Genomic DNA, 16,855 nt, shown 5'->3' with positions numbered 1-16,855 from the left:
TATACTCTCACGAATAAAACAGAAACTCCTTATTATTTTCTCTTTTAGTTCCTCTCAAGTTTAAATTCATTTTTCATCTTCTTTTCTAGTTTACTCTATCTCCTCTCATGAAAGAAAGAAGCAAACATCCATCTATGAAATTTGTCGCCAACCCACTTTTTTTTACCATGTTGTGTCTCCTACCTTATGTGATATCTCACCAGATCGCATACATATATAGTCTCACACATAAGGGAGAGATGTTTATGTTTCATGTGTGACTTAAACTTCTACATTGTATGCAATAATATATATTGAGCAACATATAAGCGAGAAGAACAATATACCTAATGCCTTAAGATTTTACGTGAATATGTGGTGTCAATCTCACTTGTGTAGACTGCCTCATAATTCCAAATATTATAACAAATTATATTTTTAGTTTTTGAATTTCATTTGCTTAATTTTTTATATCAAATATAAGTTTTTAGATACCATTTGCTTTCTTACATTTTTTGTATCCAACCAAATCAAATACCTTCATATTTGGTTTTTGCTTGAACCTGTTAATGGAAAAATACAGATGTGTTATGCTGAATTGAAAAGGTACATGATTATTAGACATTTTATATGATATTGGTTCATTCAATTTTAGTCTTTAGTGAGACATGACAAAGGGAAAACGTTTATTTGTTATGGTGAGTTGAAAAATACATGTTTATTATACATTTTAAATTGTTGTAACATTTTTTGAACGTGACTAATATTTTTGGTAGCATAATTACTTAGTAATATCCAACTCCTTCAACAAACTATAAAACTACCAACCACTCACTCGTTTTCCTTGTCATTTCTCTCATGTTTGAATTCCTTTTTCACCATTTTATTTCTAATTTAATTTCTCTCTTCTCATAAAATAAATGAGGAAAAAAAACATCCTTATATGAAATCACCATCAACCCACCTATTTTACCATGTTGTGCCTATGGTCTTATTTGACTATTTGATCGTATCATAGACATAGAGAGTGTCACACTTAAGGAGAAATGTTAATGTGTCATGTGTGGGTTAAAATTCTACATTGCCAGCAAGATTTGATATTTATGAACATATAAGTGAGGTGAGTAATATACTATTGTCTTAAGGTTTTGGATGAAGATGTGGGGTTTCTCATTGTACAACACAACAACTTGATCTATGTTCCTCATCATTATTATTGGACATCCAACTTTAAATATCAATTTATGGTTTGAAATACGTAACTATTAATATCATTCAAGAACTTTGTTGTAAACCATTTGCTTTGTATCTTTTTATTTTTGTCAGATTGACAAATTGAATCAAAGCTAATATTTTCATTCTCATTTTCTGGAAATAATGATAGAAGAATATTGTTAAAGTACTCAACTGGGTCCAAAGTTTGAGCAAGTATCCCTCGCTCTTGATTTTCTTTGGAGATCTATATATTTTTCAAATTATTTGGATAAACAAAGTCAATATGGGAACACAATGAATAAGTTGGATTTAACCCATTTGTGTTGGTCAGGGACTTTCGAGTGTGCTACTTTTAAGGTTGGATCTTCTATTGAAAGTTTATCAGTAATACATAATTTAATTTCTCCACTCTCATTGGCAGATCCAATTTCATCTCTTGTACGAACACATAGAAATAACATGTATACTATGACCCTAGATTTTTTTTTTTGTCAAAGTGATAATAGATTAGAGCCTCTTAAGCATGTAGATAGTAGTTCAATTTCTGTCTCATGCGTATGGAAAATATTTGGATGAGATGAGAGAACTCACCTTATTTGTCCTACAGATTTTCGAACCAAGATTAGTCATTGCTAAACGGTGGTGTAAACTCCTACCAATTTCATAATAACTCGATAAAATATCAAATATAAAGTTAGTTAGCAAACTTAATTGATACATTTAATTAGTATATCTAAAAAAACATTAAAAAACAATATTTATTAATAATGATAATAATAATAACAATAATATTTGAAAATTGATAATTTCAGCAAGCATTTATTTTGTATTATTTTCGACCGAGACTTTTCATTGATAAGTTAATCAATTGTTAGAGCATCCATAACGGTCCTCTTCGTTTGATTGCTTAAATGAGTCTCGTATGTAAATGTCACTTGTTGTTATAATTAATATTTAATAAGATTTAATCTCTCAAACCCTAGAGGTATTTTACCAGATTAACTTAAGGACTTTCTCTGAGTTCGTTTCTTTTCTTTTCCACATCTTCTTTTGTTATTGTTTCCTTTTATTCGTACGTTTAGAGCGTGATACAACTGGTTCATAATTGAACCCCATTTGACTAAAAAAATAAAATATCTCTCAAACTCAACCCTTCAAAAAAATATCAAATGGGCCTTAGTAATAAATATGTATCAGTAACTTTTGACATTAGTGTATTTATTCATTCATAATTATCTAATATTTGAAATATTAAATCAATTCAATTATAAATTTTAAAAAAAGTGTATTTTTTCAAACCTGACAATAATTAAAAAAAAAAAACTAAAATTCGAAAAGATGAACAAAAAAAAAGATTGGAAATTACACAGTTTAAGTAACAACTTTGCATATGGTCGAAATCATAGTAAAGAAACAAAAATGTACTTTGATTGACAATGACGGAATTTACAATGAAGTGATCATGTGTAACACACAAATAATAGGAGAGCGAGGGTGTCTATAAAAATACGATTCTAAATAGAAGAAAGATCCTATTGTAGATGGTCTTAACCACCCTTGAGTGAGAAAATAATTATTTCATGCTATTATTTATAAGATCATCATGAGAAATAAAATCAATCATGTAATCAATTAATATTCAACAATATTTCAAAAAGTAGTAACAATTGATTTATATAAACAGAAAATCAAAACAAACTAAGTCATGTTATGATGATGAAATCACAAAAACAAACGAAAAAAAAATTAAAATATAAGGAAAGGTCTTATTTAACTAAAAGTGATATAAATAAGTTGTTCTAAATAGGTCGTTATAAATTATCGACTAATTAATATTTGTAAAGTCTGTTTAGAAGATTAATAATTTTAACTTTGAGTAAAAAAATTAATTTTTGGAAATATATAATAAAAAAAACACGAAAGTGATTTAAGTAATTTAATCTAAAATAAATGGAAATGAGATAGAAAATGATCTGACAATAGCCAATAGGGTTTGTTGATTTATATATCTATATATATCATTTTGTTTGGATTATTTATAGAGGATTTGGAAATTTTTACTACGTATATAAACTTTTTAGTTAATGTCCTTGTGAGCAAAGCTCAATTGGTATGGACAATCATAATATATGCAAGGTCCGGATTCTGCACTTCATTGAATTTCTTCTCTATTTATCTCTTCCCCTCAATATTTTTCGTACTATTTGTTATATTTTTCTTCCCAATGTTTTTCATACTATTTCTTATTACGTGCTTGTTTGACACCAATAACGGAAAATGTAGACAAACATGTGTACTAATCGAATAAGATAATTGATTTTGGAGACACTGAAAAAATTAGAGTAGTAAGTTTTTTTTTTTTTTTTTGCAAATAGTGAGTATTGTTGAAAACCCAAAAATAAATAAAATTGAAAAGAATTTTGAAATCTTTGGTTCAATATCGGAATTGTAAGAAGAATGGTGAAATTAGAATCAATATCTATAGAAAAAATTCAAGAAAATCACTACATTAACATATAGATCCAAAATTTACTGCAAAAGTAATTTATAATATATATAATAATTATAAAAAAATTACATCATGTGAAAATAAAAAAAAAAGTATAAAGTTGTTTTTAAAAACACATGAGTAAATAAAAAACATATGAGTAATTTATTTTATACTTATCACAAATATTTTTATTTTTTTCCGCAAATAATATGAACTTAAATAATGTTTTTTTATGTACTATTAGTTCAATCATTCCTTATATATAAATAAAAACCTTTTTCTTTGACCCTTCTTATCACCGTTGCTTTTTATTTTTTTGCTTTTACAAATAATATGAACCTTTTTATAAAAACAAATAACAGACATCGATTCTACTAATTTTTACTTTGCCTTATAGAGAAAAACAAAAAGGTTTTGTTTTTCCTTTGACCTTTAAAGTTTGTTTCCTATCTGAAATATACACATCGATTCTACTAATTTTTGCTTCCTTATTAAATTATAACTGCTATGTGTTAGCCTTTAAAAAAAAATGTTGGTACATGTTATATTTATTTTTTATCTCTTATTTGCATATCTTGTGCCTAGTTTAGATGCTATTATAATTTTTATTTTTTGATTTTATAGAGAGAAAACACCTTAAATTTCGCCTATAAATTTTTCAAATCACATAAAAAAATGCAGCATAAATTTTATATCAATTCTCATGATGCAACATAAAAAATATGTAAATTATAATTAGTTATGATAATGCTACGTATAAGAAACTTTTATAATAAAAAAAATGTCAATATAGTTTAAGGCATTGTTGCATACATATAAATTTTTCATCGCAAATTTATTTTATTTCATGTTCATTCTCCTAAATTGTTGTGGGTAAAGTTAATTTGAATAAATGTCATAATATTTTTAAATGAAATTTAAGGTGACAGTAAAGATAATTAATACAAAGACAATCATTGAAATTAATGAAAAAGATTATGTTCATAATTTTTTATTGGGTTAGGTTTATGTCATTTAGTTTTTTTATTTTTCATTTTTTCTTAACAAATTTTTATCCTAAAAAACTTGTTTTTGTTTTGTTTTGAGAGATCCTTAAAAAGTTGTTAAAAAAGATGCTTAAAATATCTATAATTTTATATTTTTAATTTGAAAACTATTATTCATTATCATAGTTGAAAAGTGATATCTTTAATATATTGAATTAATAAAAAACATATCTTATAAAACAAATGATTTTCTTAATGATAAATGTTAGTAATTAGTTGTAAAAGGAAATTATTAATTATATTAATTGGGACAATTGATATGTGACTAAATGCTAACATTATTTTGTGTAATTTTTTACTGGACATAACTTTGCATCAAAAAATAAAATATGACTACTCATAGCTCATCATTGAATTAATTGTAGAATCTGAAATATTTTTAGCATCAAATTATTTTTATCAAAACAAACTGACGAAAAATAATTTGAATTAATTAAATTTTAGGAGGAATAAAATGTTACTTGAAAAAATTATGGCATTGATTTTTTAAAATAAATAAATAAGTAGACCATAAATCAAATGAAGTAATTGAGTACCAAAAGATATTAAATGAAATGCAAGAAACGTTTCCTACCAGATATATATACTATATAAACAGAACTTTTTTTTTTGTAGAGTGAAGTTGATGTCTCACATTAAAAAAAAATATAAGCATGAGTATGAGTATAAGAAACAAAACCTTGAGTAAGTTTTGATTTGATCAAGGTTTTATTGAAGACAATTTAATAATATTTTCAAAAAACCATGACTTTATGACACATTCTTTTAGAGTTAGAAATCACGATTATGTGTTTCGAGAAACTTTGATCATTGCTCAATGGCTGATTGAAACTTTTGATACATTCTATTGAACGAACTATGATAAATGAAAAGTCGTTATAGTAAATCATGATAAAGTTAAGATGTGTTAGTAAAAAAAGGTTTGTCCAAATTAGATGATGTGAATCATTAGGATGTGTAACAAATCGGAAGACATGTTAAGAATTCATCAAATAAGAACCATGTGTAATACAACGTTTATGTAAGACAAATTATAGATTAGATATAGATAAAAGCTAAATAAATTTATTGAGATTAGTTTTTCGACATATCAATTCATTAAGTAATATTCAATCAACATAAGATATACAAACTCTAACATCTTGATTCTATATAAAATACAAAACATTGCCTCGACTAAAAACTATATTGCTGATTTTGAACGTCTTGAAGTCGAAGAATATAGACACATCCTCTTCAATGGGATCCTGAGAAAGTAAAATTAACGATTAACAATAAGATACACAAAAAATAAAATTAACTCCATAATCTACAACCAAGTGATTAAACTTCCATGTTTTTTTCACAAAAAACTTCCATGCTTTTAAAACACAGAAAATACTTTCTTTTATGAATTTGTTTATGGAGGAAGGGATGGGGAAGAGACATATGAAAATAAAGAAAAACAAATTGTCAATATATAGGGAAAAAAACATGACATGATCAATTTTGATTGGCTGGTGAAAACTAAATGTGTCATGAATCATTTTGATTGGCTAATAAAAAATAAATGAGTCATAATTCAATTTGATTGGATGGTAAGAAAACATTAAATGCATCTTTCAATATAAGGTTGCCATGTGTACTTTAAAAAAAAATAGTGCAAATGTTTATAATAAAGAAGAGAGAGGTACCATGTATGTAAAGAAGTAATTAATGTAGTTGGAAATAGTAAAGGGGTCTTATAAAAAAGAGTTCATCTTTACTCCATTTAAGAAAACTCCATTTTTTCCTTTTCACCTCATAGATGACTGACATGTGGCAAAATTAAAATTAAGGGTTGGGATTAAAACATTAAAAAAAACCAGCATGATGAAACAACCCACCGGAGTATACTCCAATTCGCACAATTACAGAAACTCCGGCGAGATCTGAAGTTAACTCCAGCTTTTTATGGATCGCTAAGCTCGATTTTAGAAACAGAAGCGGATACAGAAACGGAGTGTGACAGAAGCGGCGGCGGCACCGGCGGAGTTGTTTCCAATTTTCTTTTTTATCTTGTTGATTTTTGACGAATTTTGTTGTATTTTTGTGTTTAATTGTATTTTTTGTTTATTAATTGGGATTGAATTGGTTTGAATTTTGGATTGTAGGTTAAAACGGGTCCTGGGTATGTTAGAGGATGTGAAATTGAGCAATATTAGGTTGTTGCTTGGGTTTGTCATCATCGTCATTTTTTTTTTGCTCAGTTTTACAAGTTGTTTCTGGAAAATAGCAATTTTCTTTTTGCTTGCATCTCCTTAAATCCTTTCCATACCTTTTATTTAGTCATTGTGTGTATGTGTGTGTTTAATTAAAGTGAAATTTTCTGTGTTGTGTCTGAGCAAGGAGGCGGCGGCACCGGCAAGGGGATTCAGATGGACAGGGATGATGATGAGAAGAAGGAGGTCGGTGGGTTGTTTTAGATACAGGAGAGAGCATGCTGTTTTTTTTTTTTTTTTTAACGTTTTAATCTCAACCCTTCGTTTTAAATTTGCCACATGTCAGTCATCTATGAGGTGAAAAGGGAAAAATGGAGCCTTCTTAAATGAAGTAAAGATGGACTCTATAAAAAGGGACACAAAAAATTCTCAAAAGGGTCTTATAATTAGGGACGGAGGTAGCATAACCGTGAACATCCATTATCATCTTTGATAATAGCATAGTAACAAAAACAACTATAAAAAAATATTAATGAATTGTTGTTGACACATTTGATAAGGCTGAGAAATACGGTAAAATACATTTTTGCCCCCCTCGACAATTAACTGCCGATGAATTAAAAATCCGGCTACAGTTAACTGCCGAGGAAAACCTCGGTAGTTAACTGCCGAGGCGTGCTGAAACAAAAGCAGAAACACAAACATGTTAGTTTCAAAACTTCTCTAAAATTCTCAATTTCTCTCCAATCTTCACCAAAGCCATTTTCACGAATTGCAAGCAAATCAATCGCACATTATCACAAGTAAGTTGTATCAATCATCTTAATGATATGTTAGTTTGTTTAGGTTTATTTTTTAAAAAAAATTAGAGTAGTTTGCATGTGGTTAGGGTTGATTTTAAAATTGACAATTTGATGATTGCATGTATAGTTTATGAATTGATAAATGAATGTAGTTGTTGCCTATGTTGTTAAAATCATAATGTGGCTTTGAATGGTGGCAAATGAACACAATTTGAATATGTTTTATACTTTGCACACAAAGTGTTTGATCAAATGCCTCAATGAAAATTATATTGATTATTTAGTTAGTTTAAGTTATGGAAATGATTGAAATGATGTTAATTATAGTTTGGTTAAGTGTGTATATTGATTTTTTAGTTAGTTTAGGTTACGAGAATTATGATGGACACAAATGATTAAGTGTACAGAAATGATTAAGTGTATGTTAATTATTGAATGATGTTTAGGTTATTATGGAAATGATGGACATAAATTTTATTGCAATGATGATTATATTGAATGATTTTAGGTTATGGAAATGATGTTCATTGTTGTACTTTTAATGTGTTTGATCATGCTTATGTTTAGTTTAGGTTTAATGTGTTTGATTAGTTATGGAAATGATGTTAATTTTTTTTTTTTTTGTGTAGATATGTCTGATAAGAACCCGGTTGATCCATCTAAGATGATTGCTGGTAGGCGTGCGATGACTCAGAGCCACCGGAAGGAGAGGCAAAGCGGGCACATCCCAAAGAGGGGAAGAGGTCGAAGGGTGGATGGTTCAGGGACTTCGCATGAGGCTTCTCAGGCTACACAACCTGAAGAGTCGCAGGTGGTTGATCCGAGCCAGGAGGTGGAGTACCTGAATTATCAGGATCAGGTACACCATGATGTTACGGATGGTGGGTATGACCAGAATCATATACCAGAGCAGCAACATATAGCAGATGATGATGACAATGCAGCAGCGGCTGCCTCAGCAGTTTTACCTTTGGAGCCTCCCTTTCCTGGAGGATCGGAAGATATATCTTTGCTGCACTCTTATGTCAAGCATGTGACATTGCCGCTTTAGTATAATTCAGATAATGTAAGTGTTATTTTTAATTATCTTAAATTATCATATGCAACACAAATTAATGTTTTAATTTTTTATACGTGTGTTTGTTTAATTCTTTACTATATGTTTTATTATTTTCTTTAAATTTTCTTTATTTCAACTTTTATTTTTCTATTATTTCAGGTTCGTAAGCTGCGTGTTGTAAAACCGATTAACCATGGGGCTAAGATTTTGAGTCTCGGACGTCCAAACGGGAATCAGGATTGGTTTTGGGATCCGCTTAGGGAGAGCGGGTTACACTAGCTAAAATATGTCAAATACATGAGGATACATCATCTATAAAATGAGAATTAAATGGGGCTGCATGAGCTAACTCGGGAGCGACCTCATTCGCTTGCCTCCTATTGAACTCAACATAAGAGTTCTGAAAACTACTATCTAATAACAATTTACAAGCAGATATGATACATCCAAACTCACTATTATAATCTATATGTGAATCTACATAATCAACAACCTTTTAGAGTCAAGAGTGAAATCCACATTGTCAAACTGAAGATCTGACACCCACTCCAATGTTGTATATATAACCCGACAGTCTCCTCCACATATATATCACACAGAAGGACAAACCAATCCGTTTTTGCACGAATAAAGTCACCAACAAAATAGACACATTCTCTAACCAATGAAGAGAGATGGAAAAGGATGCATCAATGTTACATTTGTACCTGCCAAGCGCCGGTTTCTTCCATACTTCCTCGCAGTGCCTCATGGAACGTTGTTGGGCTGAGTTGGACCTATCAGGGCTATGGGATCTGATTGTTTAAGCCGCTCTCCAATCTTCCAGAAAGTGGGTTGAAATGCCTCGACAAAATAATGGAAGCTTTTTTAATTGTAATATAATAATAATAATAATAATAATTATTATTATTATTTGGGTTAAATATGTTTTTGGTCCCTATAAATATCAACTTTTTGTTTTAGTCCCTCTAAAATTTTCCTTCAACTTTTAGTCCTTATAAAATTTTGAGTCACTACTTTTGATCCCTATTTCAAAGTAAATTTTAGTATTTTTTTAATGAAATTGTACAGAAATGTGTAGAATATTGTAAAAACATTTCCAAAAAAAAAAATTAGAATTTTTGAAGTAAACATAAATTATATATGAATTTTTAACCATAAATAATATAAAAATTCATATTAAATTCATGTTTTGTTGAAAAATTCTAATTTTTTTTGGGAGAGATTCTTATAATATTATGAATTTTTTTGGAAAATTTGATTCAAAAATATGAATTCTACATATGAGTTTACTTTAAAAAAAAGAGGGACCAAAAGTGAAGATGAAAATTTTTTTAGGGACTAAAAATTGAAGGAAAATTTTAGAGGGACTAAAACGAAAAGTTGGTATATTTATAGGGACCAATAACATACTTTAATTAATAAAACTGCTGGGAGGAACTTTTTTGTAAAGCGGTTTAAATACCCATGATGAGAGTTAATATTTTCTAGGTTAAAATCATGGTAGAATGGAGGAACTTTCAAAGTAATTTAAATTGATATGCTTATAGATATATTAACATGGTTCCTTAAAAAAAAAATACATTAACATGGTAAAATATATAGAATCCTGCTAACCGGTGCTCAGGACACTGGTTAAGTATACCATAAAAGAGAATTATTACCTTAAAAGGAAACTGTTTTTGATATTATTATAAATTAATTACACAATTTCAATGAATTAACTACTATATAATTTCCTTTTTCATACCCTTAACCAGTGCCCCGGAAGCACCGGTTAGCATTTCCCAAATATATAATTTAGATGTTTCTTAAAAAAAAAAAAAAATTTAGATGTTAAAATCAGAAAGAAAAAAAAAATACACCGACACCTTTCTCTTTTTTTAGTAGAATTTTCATTTCTCTATATATGTGCATGTATTCTTTACACATCTATTTTCTCACATGACTTTCTCTATTCTCACATTTTTCCTCTCTTCCATTTTTTCTTCTCACGAGTAATCACACCAAAAGATATCCATGGCATTCAATTGAATTAAAAAAGAAAAAAATTACTAGTATAGGAGGAAACCTATCCAATATTTTCGGTGCTGAGTTAATGAGTCCATCGATCATATAATAGTACTATATATTCGATCAATTCATTCTTAATATTTATGATGGTTAGGTAATGTTGTAGTACAATAATAAATTAATTTCATCAATATGGTTTCACATCAATACTTTCACATTTGCAGCTAACTCATTCTAACCTTTTAGTTTTTTACATCAATGCTTTCACATTTGCAGCTCACTCATTTGCCACACTCTGTATGCTACATGGGCTTGACCACTACTTTTTTTTAAGTTATATTTATTATGAGTTATTTTAACTTGTATCACAAGTTAAACAAATAAAAAAGGAAATAAGAAATAAATTATGTATTGAAAATATGAATATTTAAACTTTTATAACATTGAATACACAAATTCTAAAAAAATACTTTTATTTTATCTTTTTAATTTGTATCTAAAGGTATAAGTTGGTATTTTCCTTTTATTTTTGTCTTGTTCAAAAAGGTGTTGTTTTTATTTTATTTTATTTTATTTTATTCATAGCATGTTTGTTTTAAGAGACAAAAATTATTTTATTTTATTTTTATTTTATTGTCAATCAAAATCAATTTTATTAAACCTAATTTTTGTTATTATTGCCAACTCTTATAAGCTATTACCACTTGTCTACAACATCAACATCAACAATATATTATAAAGGAAATCACTACAGTCCTCAACCAACTCATCCCCCCGCAAACAATCTAAGCATATGATTATTGATTAGTAATTTCGTTTTATTAGAAACAAAAGTGAAATTTTTTTTGGTTCTTTTTATAAGAAATATTGACCAAGTTTCAAGTATTCTTGAAGCTAAATTTCATTTGTGCTCTTATTTATTATGAGAGAGAATATTAAAAGTAAGTAAGTTGGTGGAATAAAAAATAATTAATTTAGGGATATTCATTGATTTTTTTTTAAATGTAGAGGTGTATTAAATGAAGATAAATATTTTCAATGTATTTCCTTAGTCCTAATGTTTTATGTCTTTTGTTTTTTGTATAAAGGACCGGAGGGAGTATACTACTATACGACATTGTCTCTTTTTACGGAACATTGAAGTACATCCCTACTTATTATTCATTAGAAGATGCTATAGAGGTTGCGTTTGATAAATTTTTTTGAGGGGGATGGGTGCGTTTGATATTGTCTCTTCTATCGGAACATGCTTTAAATTTGAGTTTATTAGACAACGTTATTTTTTCCCTTATTCGAATGACTTGTTGACAAATATCATCATATATTTTAAAAATTTGTCAAAAGAAAAATCCTTGTTTCATAAATAATTAAGGTCATTCTCCCCTAAAAAAGGTCAAATTATTATTATTATTATTATTATTATTATTATTATTATTATTATTATTATTATTATTATTATTATTATTATTATTATTATTATTATTAATGCAAATGCAAGGTCAATTATGATCGACTCATTTGTACACCAAAATAAGTAAACAAGAGTTCTAACGATATTTATTTTTGGTCAAATGCATCTAAAGGTCCTTTAAGTTTTTTTGTTTTTTTCAAAGTGGTCCTTTAAGTTTCAAAACTCCCAAACAAGTCCTTTAAGTTTCAAAAGTCCCAAACAAGTCATTTTAGTTTTTGAATCGTTTTAAACAAGTCCTTTTAAAGGATGATGGTGATGATTAAGATGATAGCAACAAATAGCATTATTCACCATTCGCCATGCCTAAAAAGATGACTAATTTTAAGTGGATGTTAGGAGCCATATTTGGTACCAAAGATGAGTTCAAAGAAGCAATTATCAACTATGCTATCTACAATAGAACTTGTTTGAAACGATTCAAAAACTAAAAAGATTTGTTTGAGACTTTTGAAACTTAAATGACCACTTTGGGAAAAACGAAAAAACTTAAATGACCTTTATTTTTTTAGACTATGCTACAACATTTATAGAAATAGATTCAACTTTTTATTTTAACTATATTGCTAGAGTGATACACTACGCAGTAGCTAGCTTCATGCAGTGTCCAATATTAGATATGAAGTTAAGAAGAAGATTACAATACTAGAAAATTAAACAAGAAGATCGTTTCATAAAACAAAAAAGAAGATTGAACAAAAATAATATAGTAAACAAGAAGAGCTAAAATCAAGGATGTAATTCATAATCAATTTAAGAATTATTTCCATTTTGACGAGTAATTAAAAAACACAATAAGCAGAAGAATATGCTTGAAGCAAATTACAAGTGAAACTACACGTAAACACATAAATTAAGCCACATGCTATTAATTCCAAAAGCATGCAAAATAACTTAATTAATATTAATTCTTTCATGGAAATCCACCTCCAACTCCACCTCCAGCACCACCACCAAATCCTCCACCGGATCCAGCACCACCAAGTCCACCACCGCCACCACCTCCAAATCCTCCTCCACCACCTCCTCCGAGTCCACTACCAGCACCGGCACCACCACCAAATCCTGATCCTCCTCCAAACCCTGATCCTCCACCAACACCACCTCCTCCACCAAATCCACCACCACCACCTCCACCGAGACCGCCTCCACCTCCAAGTCCACTTCCTGCTCCTCCACCAGCACCAAATCCACCTCCAGAACCACCACCTAACCCTCCCCCAGCACCACCACCGCCACCGAAACCACCTCCTCCTCCTGCACCTCCACCAAACCCAGGACGATGAAAGAAAGTTTTCTCATCATTTAACCCCTTATCACTAACCCCAAGCTTCCTTGCATCAATGCTACTGCAAACAAGAGCACCAAGAAGCACAAAAAGCAGAACACTTGAACTTGAAGCCATCTTGTGCTATATATGTCTAGAAAGTAAAAAGAAGTTTAAAATATTTGGTGTGGAAAAAATGAAGTGATGCTAGGGTTTATATAGCAAATGCCAAGGGCAAGGTTTAACCAAAACATTAATTAGGAACTTTGAAATTACTATGAGAATGCTTTAATTTTAGGGACAACTTCTTAACCATGCAAGAACGCGTTGGATACATAAATGCTTTCAACTGTTTCAGTTTGAAAAAGAGAGTATTGTTTCCAACTGTTAATGTCTTATAAGGTCCTACCCTTCACTTATTTTGCAATTGTCAGAAAAAGGATATTAACGTTCCAATAGTCCTTCTGAAAAGAGAGAAAAAAAAAACTATTAAAAAACGAAACCGTCGTTGAACAACTAACTGATTATCCAAACTAATCAAGGATATATATAGGAAAATAGAAAAATAGCATCAAGAATTTTTAAAGACATAGCTGATAAGTTTTAATTGCATGATTTATTTGTTCACTTCCTATTTTTCAGTCACACCTCCTTAAATTATGACAAATAGTGCATTGTTATTGACTGCTCTTTATTCTTGAAGAATTCTTGATGTTATTTTTTTAAAGATATTGGATTGCTCGTATGTATATTACCGTCTCTTCTTGCGGAACCTTGAAGTACATCCCCAAACTTTTTTTTAGAGGAGGTACATCCCTTTATTAATTAGAAGATGCTATATAAAAGTTGATAGAGATGGACAATAAAGGGTGCGTTTGATATTGTCCCTTCTAACAGAACATGCTTTAATTTAATTTTATTAGACTGCATTATTTTTTCCCTTGTACTCCAATGACTTGTTGACAAGCACCATCTTGTAAGTTTGTCAATAAAAATATTTGATTCATAAATAATTAAGGTCAAACGTATTTTAATCCCCCACTAAAACTAAAAAAGGTTAAATACATATTAATAATTTACAAATGCAAGGTCAATTATGATTGACTTTGTACACCCAAATAATTAAATAAGATTGATTTTAATTTTCTTGATGATTTTGTCGTCTAAGTGTGTCATTTTGTTGTTCGTCGTCTTGTATATCGTTGTTTGATTTTCCATGTTGTTGCGGTTTGTATTTAATTCATACTGAAAGATTGACTATTCTATCAATGATTTTGGTGTTAACGTTGCAGATTATGAGACCTGAGCTGATCTTAATTTTATATGTTATTTGTAGACAAGTAGCCGGTTCCACTTAGTAGGATAATGTTTGGTTTTTTTGTTGCATATTTGTAGGTATTTTGACATTGTATGATATTAACTTGGATGTTGTAAGTTTGTTCGCATGTTAAACTTTTACGTTTTTAGTGATGTTGAATAATGCACTCTGTCTATTTGAATGAATGAATATTTTGTTTTTGTCAAAAAATAAAATTAAACAAATTGATCAAGACTTTATTTTTAAGAAATTAAACTATCCCACCGAAATTGACATCGGATAAAGATGAACACACTCTAAGGTCCCAAACAAATACCACCAATCTAATCCAAATGGGTTAAGAATGATCCAGAGTTGCTACAACATTTATAGAAATTGAATCTACTACCGTTATATTAACTTTTGCTTAGAGTGATACATTTTGTAGTAGCTAGCATCATGCATGGTGTCCAATATTAGATATGTGGTTAGGAAGATAGCAATATTAGCAAATAAGAAGTATTCCCCAAATTGTTTGCTATGTCGCTCCAAAAGTTTTGTAGAATCCGGGAGATGAGATGAGTTGTGTGATAGAGCAATGGGAAATTATGGTGTTTGAGAAGAAAGGATTTATAATGAAATTGAGAGAATTAGAGAGGATTGTTGGTGAGAATCAAAGAGTATTTCATTGAAAGTGAATATTGCATATATATTCTATCTATCACATAGTCTTATTTATAAAAATTCAACACGCTTGTAACTAACTAGGAAGTTACTTGCTCAGCAAGTAAGCTCGCTTATTTCATATATTCTCTCATTATAGTATAATTCATTTTAAAGTTAAAAATAAAATAAAAAATAAAATAAAAATTAGAAGAGCTACAAACAAGGATGTTATTAATTATTACTAATCATAATCATTTTAAGAATTATTTCCATTTTGAGGAGTAATTAAGAAACACAATAAGGAGAAGAATATGCTTGAAGCAAATTACAAGTGAAACCCACGTAAACACATAAAATCACAAGCTATTACTATTACCAAAAGCATGCAAACCAGCCAACATTAACTTAATATATTTTTTTCATGGAAATCCACCTCCAACTCCACCTCCAGCTCCACCACCAAATCCACTACCGGCTCCGATACCACCAAGTCCACCGCCACCACCACCTCCAAACCCTCCTCCACCACCACCTCCGAGTCCACTACCAGCACCGGCACCACCACCAAATCCTGATCCTCCTCCAAACCCTGATCCTCCACCAACACCACCTCCTCCACCGAATCCACCGCCGCCACCTCCACCCAAACCGCCTCCACCTCCAAGTCCACTTCCTGCTCCTCCACCAGCACCGGCACCAAATCCACCTCCAGAGCCACCACCTAACCCTCCTCCAGTACCACCACCACCACCGAAACCACCGCCTCCTCCTGCACCTCCACCAAACCCTGGACGCCGATAGAAAGTTTTCTCATCTCTTAACCCCTTATCATCACTAACCCCAAGCTTCCTTGCATCAATGCTACTACAAACAAGAGCACCAAGAAGCACAAAAAGCAGAATGCTTGAACTTGAAGCCATCTTTTGCTATAACTAGAAAGTAAAAGAACTCGAAAATATTTGGTGTGGAAAAAAAGAAGTGATGCTAGGGTTTATATAGCAAATGCCAAAGGCCAAGGTTTAACCAAAACATTAATTAAGAACTTTGAAATTACTATGAGAACGCTTTAATTTTAGGGCAACTTCTTAACCATGCAAGAACGCGTTGGATATACATAAATGCTTTCAACTGTTTCCGTTTGAAAAAGAGAGAATATAGTTCCCAACTGTTAATGTGTTATAAGGTCCCACCCTTTACTTATCTTTCCATTGTCAGAAAAAGAATATTCACGTTGCTTAGAGTGCTCTTTTGATCTGTTTATGCATGGGCTTTCAAAATAGCTTCTACTTTTCATGTTTCAAAGTTTAATTAAACATTAGTTCAATACAATAGCTTATAGTATATTTTTATTACATATATGTATTTTTTAA

At 30.0% G+C, this 16,855-nt stretch overlaps 1 protein-coding gene across 1 annotated transcript; it reads right to left on the bottom strand.

Annotated features, from left to right (window-relative positions):
* Positions 1-12,979: 12,979 nt before the first annotated feature.
* LOC25488963 (glycine-rich cell wall structural protein) lies at positions 12,980-16,436 on the bottom strand. The gene is made up of 2 exons (XM_013604361.3): positions 15,919-16,436; positions 12,980-13,278 (listed from the first exon to the last, which is right to left on the bottom strand). The coding sequence occupies exons 1-2, from the start codon at positions 16,403-16,405 to the stop codon at positions 13,169-13,171; spliced, it is 597 nt and encodes a 198-aa protein (XP_013459815.2). The 5' UTR covers positions 16,406-16,436; the 3' UTR covers positions 12,980-13,168.
* Positions 16,437-16,855: the final 419 nt, after the last annotated feature.

This window comes from Medicago truncatula, chromosome 3 (assembly GCF_003473485.1).
Source record: "Medicago truncatula cultivar Jemalong A17 chromosome 3, MtrunA17r5.0-ANR, whole genome shotgun sequence".
Taxonomy (NCBI): Eukaryota; Viridiplantae; Streptophyta; class Magnoliopsida; order Fabales; family Fabaceae; genus Medicago; species Medicago truncatula.
Note: the sequence above shows the minus strand (reverse complement) of the source record. Positions and strands in the feature narration are given on the sequence as shown.